The 20,132-nt window shown below is 35.9% G+C and overlaps 3 protein-coding genes across 4 annotated transcripts in view; 2 read left to right on the top strand and 1 right to left on the bottom strand.

Moving 5' to 3' along the window:
* Positions 1-161: 161 nt before the first annotated feature.
* On the bottom strand, positions 162-6,926 carry LOC109035391 (WD repeat-containing protein 46). Its single transcript, XM_072296634.1, has 7 exons — positions 6,779-6,926; positions 5,610-5,751; positions 4,064-4,315; positions 3,134-3,284; positions 2,364-2,499; positions 1,056-1,312; positions 162-338 (listed from the first exon to the last, which is right to left on the bottom strand). The coding sequence occupies exons 1-7, from the start codon at positions 6,831-6,833 to the stop codon at positions 177-179; spliced, it is 1,155 nt and encodes a 384-aa protein (XP_072152735.1). The 5' UTR covers positions 6,834-6,926; the 3' UTR covers positions 162-176.
* Positions 6,927-6,929: 3 nt separating this feature from the next.
* Positions 6,930-9,860, top strand: LOC109035392 (leucine-rich repeat-containing protein 57). Of its 2 annotated transcripts, none has more exons than XM_019049006.2 (2): positions 6,930-7,044; positions 8,611-9,860. In XM_019049006.2, exon 2 carries the CDS (start codon positions 9,087-9,089, stop codon positions 9,801-9,803), a length of 717 nt encoding a protein of 238 aa, XP_018904551.1. In that variant the 5' UTR covers positions 6,930-7,044; positions 8,611-9,086; the 3' UTR covers positions 9,804-9,860. The 2 variants fall into 2 exon arrangements, with proteins under 2 accessions (XP_018904551.1, XP_018904550.1); XM_019049005.2 differs by having other exon boundaries at positions 6,981-7,207.
* Positions 9,861-11,929: 2,069 nt separating this feature from the next.
* Positions 11,930-20,132, top strand: part of LOC140224039 (spectrin alpha chain-like) — an 8,799-nt gene continuing 596 nt past the window's right edge. The window contains exons 1-11 of the mRNA XM_072297071.1: positions 11,930-12,088; positions 12,284-12,448; positions 13,488-13,583; positions 14,248-14,383; positions 15,678-15,808; positions 16,328-16,516; positions 17,211-17,570; positions 18,020-18,191; positions 18,752-18,987; positions 19,210-19,398; positions 19,993-20,127. Of these exons, the coding sequence (XP_072153172.1) occupies positions 12,299-12,448; positions 13,488-13,583; positions 14,248-14,383; positions 15,678-15,808; positions 16,328-16,516; positions 17,211-17,570; positions 18,020-18,191; positions 18,752-18,987; positions 19,210-19,398; positions 19,993-20,127 (1,794 nt within the window). The 5' untranslated portion in view covers positions 11,930-12,088; positions 12,284-12,298. The remainder of the gene's footprint in view (positions 12,089-12,283; positions 12,449-13,487; positions 13,584-14,247; positions 14,384-15,677; positions 15,809-16,327; positions 16,517-17,210; positions 17,571-18,019; positions 18,192-18,751; positions 18,988-19,209; positions 19,399-19,992; positions 20,128-20,132) is intronic.

The following is a 20,132-nucleotide window of genomic DNA, read 5'->3' on the forward strand; positions in this document are numbered from 1 at the left end:
TTGGTGATTACATTGGTGACCTAAGTGATGATTCTGATTACATTAGGGCTAACAAGCTTCAGGATAGTCATAATTCTTTCCATGCACTTCAAGTAGATCCTTAGTTGCGATTTTTTTTTATAAATTACTTACAAACGATAAAATAACAATGAAATGTGCTCAACTACACCAACTTCTCATTTATACATACCTGGGATTAATAAACTTGAAAAGCCGCGTCCATGTCCAACACCGAGGACATCTTCAAAAGGACAAAAATTTATGTTGGAAATTGGAGAGGTAAAGGAGTGCCGTAAATAGGGATGTTTAACTTCTTTTGTGCAAGGATCTAGATAAACCTGCGAAACAATATAAAATACATTGGTACAGGGACACAGTGAGCACGATACATTTTTAAGAAAACAAATCAACAAACTTAAACGCAGATCAGTTTAAATATGAGAACTAGAATTTCAACTTTCTTCTTTTTACATAAGTCTGTCTCAATGAAAAGAGACCTCAGTCGAGTTGAGCCAAATTTTTTGACACAAGAAGATTTGAAAATGAGAACTTTCTGTCAAAATTAAAATAAATTTTTATCTCTTTTCGATTGAATCAATCCTAAAAAATGTCACAACTCATAAAATCTCAATTTGCATAAATTTGTTTCTTGAGGCTGCCGCTACACATATTGCATGAATTAAGATATAAAGAGAGTGTGCCAGCATTGATCAGATGAAAAAAATCAACATCTTTTTGAGGGATCAAATTGCTTCCTTACAAATCAATCTGGAACTGTTCTCAAATTTACAATAATTAGGTATTTCGAAACATTGCTTTAAGCCTACAGATTGAGCTAAAAATAAACTTCCGGCTATTTTGAATAATTTTTAGCTATTTTAAGCATTTTCCCCCTTGTGAATAAGTTGAATGGAAAATTTCATTGAGTGGCTGATGATTTTGGAAGGGTGACGGTAAGTATAAGTTTTTGATACAATGAATTTTCCCTCTTTTTTCTGGAAATTTTGTCTAGGTTTCTTTGACTGACAAAGGGTCATCGCGAAAACCAACATTACCTCAGCAATGTTTCCTAGGGAGGCAGCTAAGAGTCCTTTTTGGCTAAATGCTAGGTTAGTTATTGAAGACCTTAGGAAGTATGACTGAAGAGGGCCATCCAACATGCGAATATCCCATATTTTTAAATGACGATTAGTGTCGCTTGTTGCCATGTAAAGTCCCTTGGTATCGACAGCTACTGCTGAGACCGGCTGTTCGTGCACTAGCATTTTGGCCACAGGAGTGCGCACGTTGGGGCTCCACATGGTTACCACTCCTAAGAAAAACAATGCAAATTAATTATAACTGAAAGATAGAAAGATCATTAAGCTACAAATTTGCATTTCATTTTCAAGTTTAGTAAATTTAGTATGTATACTTGTGACCATCCACAAGAAAAAGATCCCTTGTAATGAAAAACTGAGCTATTGGGACTACCAGTTGGAGGAGTGTTTAAGAAATACATACGCTCACAAGCTCATAAAGGTCAAACAAAATCGGAGTTGCAACAGTCGGAAATTTGCCGTTCAAAACTTAGGTTTGAGGAAAGTTATTTGAAATTATAATCCACCAAGTTTGGAGTTCAGAATTTTTAAACTAAAAACGCAACTTTATATCAATGCTTTGGTGGCACAAAAATTGACTGCACCACTTATAACGTATTATTCATTGACAAATCAACAATGAGTCCTGTTTTATTTGGCACAATGATCGTACAAATATTTTGTGACAAAGCAGAACATTCCCATTTTGTTTGACTGTTACCAAATATTCAGGGGCGGACTATACTAAATTGAAATTTTTTTTGCTCAGCATTGCAATTGTGTTGTAACATATTAGTGTGCAAAAATCGGTAACAATCAGAGGAAGCTTCGAGCAGGTTCCAGAAACTGTTCTGTAGTCCAATCTGAACCACCTGCTGATCAAATTTGCATAATTTTGAACAAGTTATAAAGCCACGGTCGGACTGGAAAGTTGAAAAATATCAGATAATCATTTTGAGTGGGGATCAAAAATTGTGATTTTGCTTTTATTAAAATTATTTCCAAAACATTTGATCGGAGTTGTTTAAAAAATCTCTTAATTGTGATGTCTTATGTTATTCAGAGTAACATTTTCCTAATTCTTGTCCCTCAGAAAAAAATAAAGACAGCTATATGCTGTGGTTCACTCAGACATGTGATGACTCTCCAACCATGTTTTTTCAATAATTTATCCTGAGAGACTGATTAAGTAATTCCATTCCGCAGTTGATGAAAAGAAATGTAATTGTACGACATGGATGGTAGACTGTGCGATGTGTTAATGATGATAAATGAGTTCAGTACCTCGTGCATGCCCGCAGCATAAAATAGCATTGTACGGATTCTGGGTCATTATGTTCAATCGCCCGTACTTCGTATTGAATTGAGCAACCATTTTTCCGACAGAAACATCCAACCATGATAGATAGCCAATTTCACTCTGTAAAAAAAGGTTGACAATTAGTGAATATGAGAACCTTTCGGACCAAACACCAAATACAGGTATGTGCTATTTGCTTCTGCAAAAAAAGAAAAAAAAAGAAAAGAAAAACTCGATTTCCCACACTCAGAAAATAGAATCATTTCAGTTTCATAGGAATATTTCATGGAAATTAGAAGTGATAATTTCTTGCTGAGCTTGAACCTTGACTTTTTAAGCATTATCGAGAAAACAGCACAGGCTGTAGACTGTGTTTGCTCCAAAATGTGGTTGACAATGCATCATATTTTAAATGATGCACAGTTTAGCTTTGCTTCATTTTTCATGATTCTGGTGATTTTCTCATGTAAAACCTCCATAAATGAACTGAAAACCCATAACAAACCCATTATTTTCCATGTAATGTTTAATTATCACTGAACACAAAATTGGAACATGCAGAGACATTACTACAGGGAATGGTTACTTATGTCGCAATAAACTTTTGATCAGCATGATATGCTGGACCATATGCAAAAGTCACAGCCCATTATACAAGGAGCCATTCTTCATGGGTTTGCGTCATGCGTTTAGTCCTTTGAACAAGTGACATTATAATTCTAATTTAATTTTATAAATACTTAAAACGACTTACTCCACTGCATAGCAGAAAGTGATACGGCAAAAATTCTAATTTCAGCACTTTGTTCAGTACTTTCAAAGCATGTAATTCTATCCCAGTTTGATCATAAATGTACACCCATTTGGACTGAGCAGCAGCAAACATGGTTTCTTGATGAAGGTAACTGAAAAAAATTAAAAGAAAAAATAACGATCATTTAACTTGCCAATTTAGCAGGGTAAAATGGACACTTATTTGGACTTAATGAACGTCTTACTGCCATAGCAGTCTTTTTATGACTGGTTTTATTTATATAAGTGGACTTTTTCTGCAATTAATCACTCTGAATAGGTCTGTTGAATGTACAAGATACAGACAAGTGGATAAACATGCTTTAGGTAAAATCACAAAATAATCAAAATGCACTTTACTTCACAATTTGGGTGGTTGGTAAGCTAATTCTTCCAAGAGCTTGGACTCATAATGAAAAATAAAACTTCTCCTCTATAAAAATGGAAAATTAAAAATTTCTAAGATTTGGACAGTTAATTTAATTGCACCACTACAATGAAATGGCAAAAAAAAAGAAAAAGAAAAAAGGTTGGTTCCTTTGAGAGAAATGACAGCCATAAAATTGATAGAGCCAATGGCTAGTTTTATCTTCGTTTTATCAAAACTCCCCATTAACCCCATCAGCTTCTTGTGGTGTAGTGGTTAGAGTTCTGACTTTATGATCAGGAGGTCCCATGTATGGTTCCCAATTAGAGAGACCCAATTCAATCTCATGAGCTGTTGCTTGGGGCTGATAGTTGAGAAGGGACTGAAGAGGGATGGGACTATCAGTTCAGGATCATCCCCAGGAGCATCTAAAGTCTAAATAAAAGCCAACAATTTCCTTTGGTTCAGATGTCTTATATTTAGTAGTGATTTCAAGTCTTGATGGGATCAATAAAATAAGAATACCTGATATCGAAAATCTCTTCCATCACATTCATCTCGAAATGTAGTTTTTTTCTGGTCCAATCCATTCCGGATGCATGGCCTTTACGACCAGCCAAAAGAAGATGTCTTCCATTTCTTGAATATTCACAGCGATAGGGACCAAACTGAAGGTCTAGATCAAATCTTTTGGTCGCACTTGTTATATCTACACTATTTACGATGGCTTCTTGAGAGATCTGCGCTGAAATCTCATCTTCATCTGGCTCCAGGAAACTATGAAAGAGAGAAAAGAGTTGAAAGATACCTTTGTGAAATGGTGATTACGATTGTTATGACATTGTAAATTAAGTTACAGTACAATTACGTTGGACATCTACTGCATGTTATAAGTCCCCCTTCAATTTGTCAATGAGTTACACTTAGTTCTGAGGTAGACTCACTCTTGGTTCCATCCTTTTTTGTCATTATCTTTTCCTTTCCTATTCATTGCTTTTGCAGCGAGATTTTTGCCTCTGATGTTGCTTCATGCTGGTGCAGGAATTTTGCTAAGTGATTGAAGATTGGCATGCACTGAGCAAAATAACAGGCCAGTTATGCAATCTCTTCTTGTAAATGTATTGAAAAAACCGAGGTTCCTCATTTTATAGGAATTTTACTGGAGTTTTCAACCATCAGAAACCTAAGAAAAAATAAAACGGTCATGAGAGATCAGCTTTTTACGGAACCCACTCGTTTTAAAGGTCACTTTCCAGCGATGACAGGTCCGGCACACTCACTAAGTCACTATACATTGTCAACCTGGTCTCTTCATCACTCAGAATGTGGTTCTCCATGGAAATTCGGCAGACGCTCTCCAGATGTAAATGTGGAGGTAGTAAATAATTTAATGACAAAAATGGATTTCATAATTAGAATTCTCTTATTTTGAGGATTTGAGGTGTTAGAGGCAAGTATTCGGAAGTCATGAGCTGATGAAGTAACCACTGTTACTAGGGAAGACTGTCAGCAATAGCGGTTTTCCCTGAAACAGGAGTCACTCTATCGGTTCATGATTCCCAAATACTTTCCTCTGGTAATTCAATATACAAAGATTCCAATTCAGATATCCCTTATTGTCCATGAATTATCTGCTGCCTTGACATTTGTACTTAAAAAGCAACTGAAAATTCTTCATGGAGAAACACATGGTGGGCAATAAAGAGTATGGGTTACCTATGCATCATGACGTAGCATGTGCGTTAGACTCATTTCTACCTCAAAGTGACCGTTTGAGATGAACAGTGCTTCGAAAAAAGCTTTTTTAAAGCTTTTGAAGACATTTTGTGCTTTTAAATTGGTGCTATCATTCTACTTGCAACATTTGCCATTGCATTCATTTATTGCATTGTAAATTACTTTTCCTTGGCAACAAGCAAGTTCCCTATTCCATTCACTTTCAAATAGGTAAATTCTTGTTCCTTTATCAACTTCCTACCAAGGAGAAGGTTATCAAAGCAGAGGTACTAGATGTTATTGAGGGTGCTTAAAATTATGGTTTCATTAAAAGTATGTTAGATCTATTACTTACCCAGCATCCTCCGTTAGTAGGACTGAAGCTTTCTCAGTAAAGTTTTCGGACCACTGTACTTTCTCATTCCATTTCTGAAACCTTTTTTTGTACACACCTGTTTTGACGTTAGCAACATTTACCAAGTTTTGGGATTCTTTTTCTGAAAATTAAATTGTAATAATATTTAACAAAGACTTACTCTCAGATGAAGATAGCTGATACATTCAAGGGTAAATGCATTGTTTTTAGAGAAATGCACTAGTCACACAAGTGATTTTAATTTGTTAACATTCTAATGCTTACATGAAACTGCAAGAGACCCTTTCTTTATTTGTATAAATTGACGCGCTGGATATAGATAGGGTATTTCTTGGTTGCAGTAGTGTCTCAAAATCTTCGCTTACGTTTCATCCATTATAATTGAAGCAAATTAATGTAATTTGCTGTAGCTTTTACTAAATATTTTTTATGGTATTAGTGCTGAAAATGTGAAATTTGAAAAAATTCAACCAATATTTTCCTTCTTAAAATAAAAGCATTGGTACTGGAGATTCTGAAATACTGCAACCCAGAAATGTCCTCCCTGCATCCAACGCCTCAATTTCGTGTCCAGCAAATTTGGAGACCCAGAAATACATGAATAAATTGTTTCACATAAAGTTCATATTCTTTGAAAATACTGGCATTCATTCTTCATACTGACGCAAGTGTAAATGACAGTTAAAATTAAGTTTCTCTGTATAGCATCCATACTGGTCAGTCTTCCTTATAAGTCATTGTGGACACCATTTACTATCTACAGAAATCCTGAGACAGCCACATAGATATCGCACTTTCATCAATATCCGTTGAGGTTGATGAATTTCTGTGAATGTCTATGGACTCTGTAGAGTACACTTTGAGCAAAGAAGTACTCTTTTGACGAAAGTACGCTCAGGTCTATCCTCTTCAAATTTTCTAACGCAACAATCGGTGCTGGAAGAGGACCAAATTCATAACAATGGACAGAGAGTGAATGGGTAAGCCCAGCTTTCAATAGATACTCGTAATTGCTGCAAAGTAGATACTTAGCGCGCTTAACAGTTGCGACAGTGCACATGCTTCTTGTCTTCCACGAAAGAGAAGAAGTGCCCGGTGGAATTGGATAGAGCTTAGAATAATTGTAAGAATAGCTTTATCAAACTTACGGGTTTTTTGGGCATCCTCTCGACTCCGAGACAGCGATCTTTTGAATTTCTTCATTTTAATTCATTGAACAAATTCGCACGTGACACTGATCGGACCACGGACCACAACAGAAACATAACCTCAAACCTTGTCGCGTTGGTAACGCTCTCTGTTGGAGTCGTAACGAAGCTACTCTTGTTTGAGTTTGATTTGTTTACTAATTTGTTATCTCAAACGGTCACCACCCTTTTGATTGCTTCACACAATATCTTTTCTTAATTTTAATGTAAGTTTCATCCGTCGATTGTTATCTTTTTTCCTTACTGATCTCTTAATGTAGAAAACTTTAACATTGCGGTCAACTACTTTTTTACAACTCATTCATGAACCGTAACAGTAACCTCTGCTGAACAGCGTCAGTTAGCTTGGCTGCTTTTCATAAACTTTGAGTGAGTATTTGCTTTGATATTCTTAATTAATCCCTATTGGTTTAAGGACTAGGTGAGAAGCAATAACTTCGAATTGAAAAGGGTTTATTTCCTCTTTCGAATGAAATGCAATTCTAGAATTGACCGTCAAGGTTTTAACACATAAAACCTACATTCCCTTTTACGATGATGGTTTCACAATTTGCTTGCTTGCACTTCCTGCATTGTTCAGGTCACCAAGTATCGTCAATGTCATTTGAAGATCTTGATTGAGAGACAAAGTCTGTTGGTAGTCAAAATCTGTCTTTAGGTAGTCCTGCTGAGTATAAGGCTGAGTCCTTGAAAAGAGACGATTATCTTATGTAGCTTTCAAGCTACATTATTGGGAAAACCTAAACTATTACGTGTAGCACCACAAATCCTAGTACTATTTGATCAAATTTACAGCTACATTATCCTGAAATCTACACCAAAAATTTTTCCTTTCAGACATTCTAGTTACCAGTCAGACATGCACAGGAGCATTTTGTTGTAACCTCTAGTATTTTATTTCACCATAAAGTGTGTCCATCGGATCGCAATTTACATTGATAACAAATAAGGCACCATGTTAAATTTGATTGCCATCATTTTTAATTCCATCGGCAGATCGAGCTAGTTGGCAACATTGCTCTCACTCTTATAGACATAAATACATTTTTGGAGGGATCTGGTGCTCTTTAAAAATCGAACACAGGGTCGCAGAAAGTGCTCGATATGCTGATCCCCGAGCATACATGGAAGCACCTGAAAAAGGGTAAATAAATGTGAGGACACCTGGAAAAATAGAAAAAAATGTGGAGGTAGTAAGCATAAACCAGTTAAGCGCATAACTTTTTGCATTAAAAACTTTGTACCACGCTCTCTCATGGGAAGAAAATAGTTAAGCATACTCTCTTATGCAAAGGAAACAGTGGAGCACGCAAGTCTTATGTGGACAGCAATGTGAAGGCAAAGAACTTTCTGCACCCCTGATGGATCATTCAACATTGATTGAAATGGAGAAAAGCCAACGTTACCGACTTGCCAGACCCGCCCCCGCAATTCTAAGAGGCTTCTAATCTGGGAAGGATCATCAACAGAATTTTGTCGCATGGGGTTTTGGCCTTGTTCTCATGTCGGTAAACATGACTGAATTCTCACAGGCCAACTCTATAGTTATATTATTTGATACCTAAGTAATATACTAGGTAATTCCACTGAAAACAAATGCTGCACTCTGACTTTGTCCATGTTGCTCCACTTTCCAAGATTGACAAAATTCAATGTCAAGATATCAAATTAAGCAGCCACTAAATCAGTCTATTCCTCAAATCAGAATTCAAAGTTTAGCATTTTCTCCCGTGAGGTATTTATTTTGATTAATCTCTCTTTTTATGTTACAGCTCGAAGGTCCTATGTACAATGAAGACAATACGCAGGTGGTGATCACTTAACGGATGATTAGTTTATTGTTTACCTAAAGCTCTTTAAATATCACCCCAACTGTAATCAAGAATTGCCAAACATCTTTGATCAGCAATCATCTTCTAAGACTGTTGGAGCCTAACTAATTGGAAGGACAACTGCTTCTCCACCTGTAGCTCATATTTTTTGCTGTCATCATCCTAGAAAACACTCTCCTCGTTGCACAACGAATAGCTACCATTTCATTTTGTTTTATTCATTTTGATTTTTGTCTCTATGCTGTACTTTAATCATCATCACCTAATGTGCTATGAATTCATATTACCAGAAGTAGCTTTAAACTTTTTTGACCTCAGTAATTTTGTATTCCATTCCAAAAGTCATTTTAGCTGCTGAATCTGCACATGAATTAAATTTTACAATCACCTATCCTCTTTTAAACTAAAATCAAAAAATGGGAAACTCAGCTGTAAAAAAACATGTTGATACTGCCAGTAAAACTGGCGTGTTAAATTTATCCAAGAGCAGACTGAATGAATTTCCAAGTAATTTAAAAGCAATCCAGCACACTTTAAGAAACATTGATTTGTCTCAAAACCAAATCTCTTCCATCCCCAACTATATTGAGAACTTCTCGGCACTTAAATGCTTAACATTAAATAACAATAAAATTGATAGAATTCCAGATGAAATTGGAAATTTAAAGAAATTGGAAGTTCTGTCATTAGAGTCCAATCGAATAAAAAACATACCAACAACCATTTCTGCACTAGAAAATTTGAAATGTGTCAGGCTCAGTGAAAATATGTTATCCTATTTCCCTCTTATTTTTTGTGGAATGAAACACTTGGACTTCTTGGACCTTTCAAAGAATATGATAACAGAAATCCCTGATGGGGTCAGTTCTTTACATGTTTCCGAACTTAATTTAAACCAAAATCAAATTTCCATTTTGTCCAATGAACTTTCTCAGTGCCCTCGTCTTAAAATTTTACGTTTAGAGGAGAATTGTCTAAGTTTGTCATCAATAACTCCTTCTTTACTGAGAGACTCCCAAATTACAAATTTAAGTGTACAAGGTAATCTATTTGATATGAAGGCTTTCATGGAACTTGAGGGTTATGAGGCATATATGGAAAGATTCACTGCTGTAAAAAAGAAACTGTACTAACAGTTCAATTATACAACATCACAACGAAAAATAAACTCTACCTGCTTAAACATCGCACCTCTATTTTTTATTGTATCACTCTACACTCTCATTTACTTTTTGATTTTTTTTTTATTGGCGAAAATCATCAAAAGTAACAGTATCCTACTTCACTCTAGAACCAAGCAGACTGCAAATATGTATCAGCTTCATTTTTTAATCTGTTTTAGAATTTTTAATTTGCACTCAGCCTGTCCTACTAAATTTTGGGTATAATAAGCTAATTTTTATTGTACAAAATTAGTTAAATATCCTCAGTAGCATTTTGCTGTAAAAATTTTGCTATTTGATTGTAAGAAAATTGCAACTATTGGTCAAACCTTTGCAAGATTTAGTAAATAAAATGCAGAAATCTCAAAATATTTCACAGTAAAGTGAAGACTTACAGTTAAAATTTTGCAAAGGTGCGTTTTTAGATTCTTTTGAATTGTTACAGTAGATAACTTGAGCTTCATCCCGTTGCACTGTACATCAAATTGCTTTATATTGTCAAAATTCAAAAGTACAGATTACTAACATTTGTACAAGATCAATTAAAAAATTTCAGGCTGCAATATTGCATAATGAATTTCATATGTTCCCTTTTATTCCTGAGCAAATTTTAATAGGAAAAAGCGGTACCTATTTTTATTCTGTTTTTAGCCTTGGTTAACTTTGAGCAACAGTCAATCAATCATAAAATCATAGGGAAAAAAGGAGAATTTTTTTCTCCCATTTTATTTTACTTGCTGTCCTCCAGAAGAAACCTGTAGGCTCTTAATTTTTACCCAGCAGGTATTCTACCTATCATTGTTATTACTAAATGTTTCAACTTTCATTTGAGAGTAGGCACGTAATTGAATGTCTTGCTTTGAAACCTGCACAACTTTAGAGAAAATTAATGTTCTTTGAGTTGTACGCATCTTTTTCAATTTTTTAAAAAAAAATTTAGGTCACTCCACATTGAGAAAATATAAGCACAAATTCGTGTTTGCTTCAAGAAGTGCAACACTTCAGGATATTTATAAACGTCCACATTATGCTATGGATATTTTCATAAGTTGTCAATTTGTTTAGGAACTGAATAGCACATGCCAAAAACATTGTCCACTCTCCAAAAATTTTCAGCTGAATTCAGTCTTTACCATTTCCTAATTTTTTTTTCATATCGCAGAGATTTTGCTCGCATCGAAGTAGTAGTCTCTAGAAAACTGTTCTTATTTTGTCCCAAAAACTGGCAGGATTTTATACAAAAATCTCATATTTAATGTCATATGAACATTCAGACATAGCCAAATTTCCCCCCACAAAACACTAATTTTTCGAGAAAAGTTATCATTAGTTTCTTTTAGAAATGAGATACCTAAGAAGAGAATTTGGGAGGGGGGGGGGAATTCAAGCATCCGGCACCTAATATTTTTTGGCATCTTGAATAACAAACTGAGAGGCTAAGCACTTAAGAAAATCTAGTAAAAAGAAAACTCTTGATTTCAATAAATGTGATTAAGCATGGTGGAGGAGGGGGGGGGGGGGGTTGAATTTCTTGCAGTATACATTCTGAGTTGTTAATGAGAATATTTGCCAGAAATGTAAGGATTATCCATGGATTATCATCACTCATTATCCGCAACGGAAACATTTTCCTATTATTTTCTGCTACAATTAAAATTTGCCTACATGTAGAAAACTGCTATTAGTATAAAGGGCTGAAGGAGAGGAAGGAGTCATCCCCTCCAAGAGTATGTACCGGGATGCCCCCTAGTCCCTTCCAAGTCCAACCCTTATCATGACAGGCCCCTGACCCTGAGACCATCAAAATGCAAGAAACTCTTTCCTTCCTTCGTCTGTGTCCTCCGCTGGTCCAAAAATAAAATAATAAAAACTTCTTTGTAGTTTCATTTACAAGTAAAGCACCTTATAGGCCTTGGTGCCAGAAAGTGTTGAAAAATCAGCACTTTTCTCTGTAAAATCCCGTGAAAAATATCTACAGTTTATAGCACAATCTGGTAACCTGTAGCCTTACTCTTCTCTGATTTTGATTGGTTGATGGTGGAATGTACATTGTACAGTTCTACGTCACGGACAATATCAATATGGCGGACAGCAGCCGTCCTCTCTACTATCACTGGTTCTATTTTTAGAAAATGATGGATGAACGCTAAATTGTTTCCTCTTGCGGTGCGAAATTACAGTTAATTCGATTTTACGTCCTGTTCGTATCATAGGTGTCCTAGTTGTCGCATTCATTTGTTCCCTGTCATCCTCAGGTAACTATTCACTACGAAATTCTTTTAACTCCAACTAATGTCTTTCTGCTCCTAGAATGATCGAAAATGTCTCCACTTTATCAGTTCATGAAAGCATTTATGCCCCACCCAACATCAGATCTTAGCAAATGTTCATCCTTTTTCCCCTGCTCTGTTTATCCTCAAGCTAAGAATGGTTTGTTGAATTGTTTTCAGTGATTGACACCGAACATGGATCAAATAACACCGAAGGAGGTGAAAATCCTCGAAACTGCCGATGATATCCAGGAGAGACGAGAGCAAGTTCTCAGTAGATATGGTGATTTCAAAGCTGAAGCTAGACGCAAAAGGGCTAAGCTAGAAGATTCGAGGCGCTTCCAGGTTTGTTTATTACTTAATTTAACCTCCCAACTCAAGACATTACACAAGTTGATATATGCACCTTTGCCATTCCCAGCGGACCTTTGTGGAAAGGAGGTTAAGTGAACTATGCTATCATTATATCATTAAAGTATCAACTAAGTATTCACACTCAGTGGATCAGTCGCTATTTTTTGAGATCAGTGTCGATTTATGATATGGAGGGCCGTGAGAGGTCACACACAGCTTGGCCCTACAGTTGTTATCATAGATGGATCGCAAAGTTTTCACGAGGAGTAATTTGTTTATGACATCTATCCAGCTTAAACTTTCCATGTAATTTTAAATCTTTCTTTGTCTTTCAAGAGCCATCCAAATAATTTAATTCCAACACCTATTTTTATTCATTCCATCAAATTATGGCCACTATCCACCATATTGTTCCGTATGATGTCAGTGTTATCGGATAGATTATTGCGAGGTCAACTTAGCGGGCTTAGAAATACATCTTTTTTTTATGAATTTAAGGAAATTGTGGAACATAATTTTATGAGGCTGACTGAAGGATTTAGTTTGAAATGAATGCATGGCAAGGGAAACAATACAACAGGGGTTAACTGGCACCAACTGTGAGCATTATGCTTGTATCTTCCCTATGGAAACAGTATATAACCAATGAATGCCAATTTTAAATCATGAAGTAATTTTGGCAGTTTGAAGTCTCTAAACTGTGTATAATTATGTCAATATTACAAGTCCGGAGGAAACTTGTCCGTTTAAAAGGTCAGCACATTCCAGGTAATCAGGAATATTAGTGATAAAGCATTTGCATTTGCATCCCTCAACGAATTTGCATTATCCCAGGCATATTTTGAGTACTGACATCCTGACGAACCAATTTGCCAGAAATCATATTTTCTCATTTCCTTTATCTTTTGTTGACATGAAACAACGACTGTTTTTCTAGGTTTGTTTTCCTGTGAAAGTTTTTACCCCTGTGTCGTTATTTTTGAGTATCTTGTGTGTTTTTGCTTCATTAATTTTCGGAATCTGTTTTCAGTACTTCAAACGAGATGCAGACGAGCTGGAATCGTGGATCTATGAAAAACTACAAGCTGCCTCTGATGAAAGTTACAAAGACCCAACAAATCTTCAGGTAAAGCCTGATTTAATTTTATAGAACCCTAGAGAAGAAAAAGTAGGTAGGTTTTTTAAATCATTCATGCACATCCCTCATCATGACCAAGACTTTTTGTTCTAACCTTGGCGACCATGGCCAAAATGAAAATCAATGTGGACTTTATAACCGTAGCAACCTGTACATCACTTGATGACCTCTAACGAGAATTTTGTGTTATTTTGCAGGATATACTGTGATGATAAGTTGTTTTAACAGCAGCCTCATCTTTCAGTATTTTTTGAGCAAAGAATTATGCTTTTAAGCTTTCACCAAGTGAAAACGTAAAACAGGAAATGATCCTATACCGTTTTTCTCTGCAAATTTTTAGCTGGGGAACACCAATTTTCTGCTCATTAACCGTCTCTGTAAATGAAATGTAGGAAAGAATGTTCCTTGGTGGTGGAAATGGTTTGCTCATATGAAGGTTGGTGACATTACTTTTGGGACACGTATTGTAGACAATATATGGATTCTTTTGGAAATGATGAAGAAAGTTGCCTGTGACAGGCAACTAATGGTAACATGAAGTTTTCAGGATTTGTATACTGTTTAATCTGATTTTTTGCAACTATTGGTAACATGAAGTTTTCAGATTTGTATACCGTTTAATCTGATGTTTTAAACATTTATGTCTGTTTAGGCTAAAATTCAAAAGCATCAAGCCTTTGAAGCTGAAGTGTCTGCTCACAGCAATGCGATCGTAACACTTGACAACACAGGGACAGAAATGATCAATGAGAATCACTTTGAGTCTGAAACCATCCGTAAGAAGCTAGGTGTGTATAATAAGTTTCTTGAACTGATATTAAACTATCAAGGAAAACTTTGAATCCTTGTAATGACCCTAAGTATGTACTTACTTATACATTAGTGAAGTTTCCTGTATTTAAAATATGATGGAATATGTGGAAATGGCCACATCCTCTCCATGGTCATTCATGAAGATCATTGAAATTATTTTGAGTCATTGATCCCTCTCTTTTGTTTACAACAGCAATAATTTACCTCCTCTCTCTAACTGGACAAGGTTTCTCTAATTTTGATCACAGACAAGTGTCAAAAACCTGATGTAAAATATGTATTCAAATTTTGTCCAGGTGTTATCCAATGTCGAAGTTTGAATCACTTGCAAGAACATGTCTTCAAACTTAAGTCATTTGTAAAAATAGTTTCTTTACTTCCAGCTCCTTTTCCTCCTCTACCTCTCCTTTATTTTTAAGGTGATTCGTCAAGCTCAAGTGACATGGTCGAACCTGCAAGCGATATATCGCATCGATTAGGTCAAAAATCTCAGCAGATTTTGAATTTTTAGCAAAAAAAGAATGATAGCCACTGCGCATGAGCCTTAAGAATCATTATAAACCAAAAAATCGGCAAAATTCAGAGAAATGAAAGCAGAATAGTGTTTGGAAAAAACCTCGCATCCGATTCAGCTATCAATTTCTGTATTGAATGTGAGGTTTTTTTCCAAACACTATTCTGCTTTCATTTCCCTGAATTTTGCCGATTTTTGGGTTTAGAATGATCCTTTAGGCTCATGCGTAGGGGCTATCGTCTTTTTTTTTGCTAAAAATTCAAAATCTGGTGAGATTTTTGACCTAATCGATGCGATATATCGCATGCCAGTTTGACCACGTCACTCAAGCTTGACGAATCACCTTAAGCCTCAGTAAAAGACTCAAAAAGTAGCCCTTCCTACTTTTCTGAGTGTCAACAATGCTAGGGAATTGCAGATGGTGTTTCTTTATTTCTTACAATAATTGATCATGAGCACTATGTATGAATCTAATGTACTGCTAGTTTTTAAAAAATTAATCAAACAATGTTAGAGTGGAATGTTTTATTCACAGGGTCTCCAGTCCTCGTAAATTGTCTATAATCATCCAAAGACTCAGAAATTGTTTGGGTGATCACGAATCTATTATTTAACGTTTTATGTGAGTTTTGCATGGGACAAAAATAAAACCATGTAACATTGAAAGGAAAAATAGAACATTTTTAACGATCTTTAGAACTCTGGATTCATCTCTGAGTTTAATTTTTTACTCAATGCACTCCATCATTTTACAGATGAACTGCACCGTCTTTGGGAACTTTTGTTGTCAAAGTTAGCGGAGAAAGGAATGAAATTACAACAAGCTTTAGTGCTGGTCCAGTTCTTACGACAGTGCGATGAGGTCATGTTCTGGATCAATGACAAGGTATTAAAACTTTTTTATCTTGAAAAAAAATTCAGTGTAAACTCAGTTTGCTAAGTGTGTTGTTTTACTGGATTTTTTCCTGACCCCTGCGGTTTACATGACAATGACATTTGACAATGTCACATTCCCCACGATTTACTGAACAGGCATTTCAAGAATTTTGAATTTTCTTTTTGAAATTTTTTTTGGTCCTGTGGCAAAATTTTAGCACTTTGCTAAGTTTTTCCAAAATAAGCTCAAACTATTTCGTTTTAAATCATTACTTAACTGCCTTTTCTCCCTGTAAAATACTCTGTTAAGAAAACCTGTGTAAAAATCCGAGAGGTTTGGCTCAATGTCAACATTTGTTTTGACATTGGATGCCATTGCACACAAGTTATCAGTATTTTCCTAAGGAATTAAGGGCTTTCTCTGTAAATGCAAGCAGACTCTCTTTGCTTTGTCGGGTGAAATTTTTCAGTTATTTGGTCTTTCGTATTTAGTTTGGTGTTCTATTAATCAGTTTTATAATATTTTCAGGAAACTTTTGTGACAACCGATGAATTTGGGCATGACCTGGAACATGTTGAAGTATTGCAACGTAAATTTGATGAATTCCAAAAAGACATGGCTTCGCAGGAGTATCGTGTTACAGAAGTGAACGAACTTGCTGACAAACTTGTGTTGGAAGGTCATCCAGAACGTGACACTATTCTGCGTCGCAAAGAGGCAAGTTAAAAAATTTCTTAGATTTTTAAGCACTCAAATTATGAGCGGTCAAATCACATGAGGATCAGTCTCAAGGTGATAGATTGAACAGATGTTTGAAAATTGATAAATGGTGGAAAATTCATTTGTTGAAAAATGAAAGAATGCAATAGTTTGGAATAAAGTTTGTAGTCATTCTTTAAAAAACCATGCACAGAATTCAAGAACTTTTCACATTCACCTATTTCTTAATCTACGCACTTTCAAAAAATGTAGATTCAGACTTATTCTTGTGTATCACCTTAGATAAATTCAGATCTCTGGTTGACAAAAATTTTCTAGTTTTTCAACAGTTGTTCTGAAAATTTGACAGAAGGAATGTTCCCCACCAGGCTCCTTGAAATCCTAAGTGTTTAGATGACCAGGAAAGTTTGTGTGAAAATTGATAGATTCTGTTAGCTGAAAATCTTGAAATCATGCGTGGCTCTCTGATTTCACCGGAAGTATTTCACCCCCTCAAGTCTCAGTTTTTCCTTCAAGTACAACAAAGAAACATAATATTGCATTTAAGTGGTTGAGCTTATTTTGCACCATTCTGTATTCTTCAAAATTATTCTTTCATACTGCCTCTAGGTCTTGTTTTTTTTTCTATTCAACTCAGATTTGTTCAATTCTTCTTTGTTGTCTCACAGATTCTACTCATTATCTTTTTTAGGAACTCATCGAGGCTTGGAGTCGTTTAAAACAACTCGCTCTGATGAGACAAGAGAAGCTGTTTGGAGCCCATGAGATCCAGCGATTCAATCGAGATGCCGACGAAACAGTGACTTGGATCACTGAAAAAGATGTTGTCCTCTCATCAGATGATTTCGGTCGCGACCTTGCCACAGTTCAAACCCCTCAACGCAAACATGAAGGAGTGGAAAGGGATTTGGCAGCTCTTGAGGACAAAGTCTCCACCTTAGGACAAGAGGCTGATCGTTTGTGTGGTATCCATGCCGATCACAGCGAGCAGATCCAGGCCAAACGCAGTGAAATTCAATCTTATTGGGAACGTCTTACTGCAAAATCCAAGGCAAGTTTATCTTATTTTCCTTGATACTCAAGTAACTATTCATTCTGCGTAGTTGATCATCTTTAAAATTCTACTGTGTTGAGAAATTTAAGTTTTAGAAACAAAACAAAAAATTCGTAGACTTCTGAAGATATGAAATCTAATGCTTCTTACTTAGAAGTGAGAAGGTCTTTGAGCCTAGATTGAGAAAAAGCTTGGTCCATCAGACTGTCCGGAGGAATTATTGATATTACGGTACATTTAGCAATTAGAGGAAAGACTAAAAGTGAGAGAGTAACTAAGCATATCTTGCAAATCTCTATATCCTAGAATCTAAATTTTTTACGATATCTCTCTCCTTGATTGAATGAGAGCATTTCCAATGTATCTGTATCTTTTTCTTTTGTTTAGGTTTTTTTTTCTCTTGTTTCCTTTGTTTTTACTTCTAATCTTGCGTTTTATTATTTTAGGAGAGGCGCTCAAAACTTGATGAATCATATTATCTGCACCGATTCCTGGCTGACTATCGAGATTTGACATCATGGATCAATGATATGAAAGCAATTATTGCAGCTGATGAATTGGCAAAAGATGTCGCGGGCGCTGAAGCTTTGTTAGAGCGCCACCAGGAACACAAGGCAAGTTTCTTCTAAATTTTTTAATGTCCTAAATTCATGTGTATGACCAACTCTCTAAGCTATCGGAGGAATCATTGAAAAATGAACCTATACATTCAGCTGATGAATAGTTTCACCTCCTGAAGCTTCCCTCGTCTTTTATTGCATGGAATTTTAAAACTTGTTTGGAAAAATTCAGCATACTAAGAAAATTCTTCTATTATAAAGCACACTGCTCAAATTTTTTGATTTGACGCAAGCAGACTTAGGTTTTTCATTGACTAAGAAGTCTTCATTGACAACAAAGAGACTGCCAATTTATCGCACTTGTTACCTAAGTTGGGAAATTTTTAATGTATGTGAAACTTTAATGAGGAATGATTTATTGCTATGCTTAATTTTTTACCCTGTCTTTTGGTTCATGGCAAACATTCTTTCGATATCACAATTTTCTCTTCTTAAGAATAGTTACTGGAATTTATCCTCCTTTAAGGATGCCATTAGAAATTTTCAGCATATAATTTTGATTTTCTTTTTGCCTTTCCAATTTTTAACTTTATCCTTTTTGACATTGATTCCAGGGAGAAATTGATGCGCGTGAAGATAGTTTCCGATCTACAGCTGAATCTGGGCAGCTCTTGCTAGAACGTAACCATTACGCAGCTGAGGATGTGAAGGAGAAACTTGTGTGTTTGGCCTCTGAGAAAACATCATTGATGCAACTGTGGGAGGAACGTCGTGTTCACTACGAGCAATGCTACGACCTGCAATTGTTTTACCGAGATGCCGAACAAGCTGACACTTGGACTGCTAAACAAGAGGTTTGTGTTACTTGTCATTGTAAATTTCAAACAGTTCACAGAATGAGTTGACAAGAACCTCCTGAACAGTGCAGCTGAAGTTTAAGACTAATTTATTATGCAGTTGTGAAAAATTTGTCTTTCGTTAAATGCTGCATTTTCTGCATACGCCTTCCTTCCAAAATAGTCCTCATTAAATGGCTGACTCCTAGACTAATGTTTTTCAATTTTGTTTTCCTTTAGGCTTTCTTGGCAAACACAGATCTTGGAGACTCCTTGGATAGTGTAGAGGCATTGATGAAGAAGCATGAAGACTTTGAAAAATCATTGGCAGCCCAAGAAGACAAAATCAAGGCTCTAGATGATTTTGCTGACAAATTAATTGACGGAAATCACTACGCTGTTGAAGACGTAGAGCATCGTCGATCAATGGTAAGTAGCCGCCTCCAAAACTCAAAATTGAGTAATTGACACCCTTGTACATGGGTGTCCAGAGGATCCTACGAAGTTGTTACTTAAGAAAATTCAATTTGAGTTAGTTGATACCACAGCATAGAGGAAGAAAAACTGAAAATTTTGGCGCAATTTGACCCTGAAATCTCAAAAATTGATGCACGAGATGTGCGTAGTAGGCTTAGGTGCATAGTTTAAGCCTTTGAGCAAGTGGTCTTATTTTTGCAAAATATTACGGTAAATTTTTTCTAAAAAAATAGGTCCCTTTTCATAGATCCAGCCGCATGTAAGCAATTGAGAACTTAAGGCACAGGTCATCCTCAAATTGACCAAAATCCGCCAATTTTAATCTCAAAGAAGGTCAAAAAAAATTTGGGGGAAGAAAATGAAAGCTGTGCTTGACCTAAAAAATGATTCTCCTGCACTGAACCATTTTTTGACATTTTTGAAGTCAATTAATTTCTCAACTGAATGACCCCAGTGTAATGAAAGGCCAACTGTTATTTATGCCCTTTTCTTCCTTCCTCGTCGTAGCTTTGACTGTCCGTAATATTCGTTCTTACTTTCTTTCAGCTTTTGCAACGGCGGAAGAAACTTCTTGATGATGCTGCCAAGCGACGGGAGATGCTCAGTTACTCTTTCTGTCTTCAGCAGTTTGAAAGAGATTGCGATGAGACAAAAGGGTGGATTAATGAGAAACTTAAGTTTGCTAC

Source organism: Bemisia tabaci, chromosome 2 (genome assembly GCF_918797505.1).
Source record: "Bemisia tabaci chromosome 2, PGI_BMITA_v3".
Taxonomy (NCBI): Eukaryota; Metazoa; Arthropoda; class Insecta; order Hemiptera; family Aleyrodidae; genus Bemisia; species Bemisia tabaci.

What these genes read in the sequence shown, in the direction of transcription:
- LOC109035391 (XM_072296634.1), bottom strand. Translation starts at nt 6,833, where the DNA reads ATGAAGAAATTCAAAAGATCGCTGTCTCGGAGTCGAGAGGATGCCCAA. An exon ending in CTACTAACGGAGGATGCTGG is followed by an intron (nt 4,316 to 5,609) that starts GTAAGTAATAGA and finishes TCTCTTTCATAG; the next exon opens with TTTCCTGGAGCCAGATGAAG. An exon ending in ACTTTCTGCTATGCAGTGGA is followed by an intron (nt 2,500 to 3,133) that starts GTAAGTCGTTTT and finishes CTTTTTTTACAG; the next exon opens with AGTGAAATTGGCTATCTATC.
- LOC109035392 (XM_019049006.2), top strand. Translation starts at nt 9,087, where the DNA reads ATGGGAAACTCAGCTGTAAAAAAACATGTTGATACTGCCAGTAAAACT.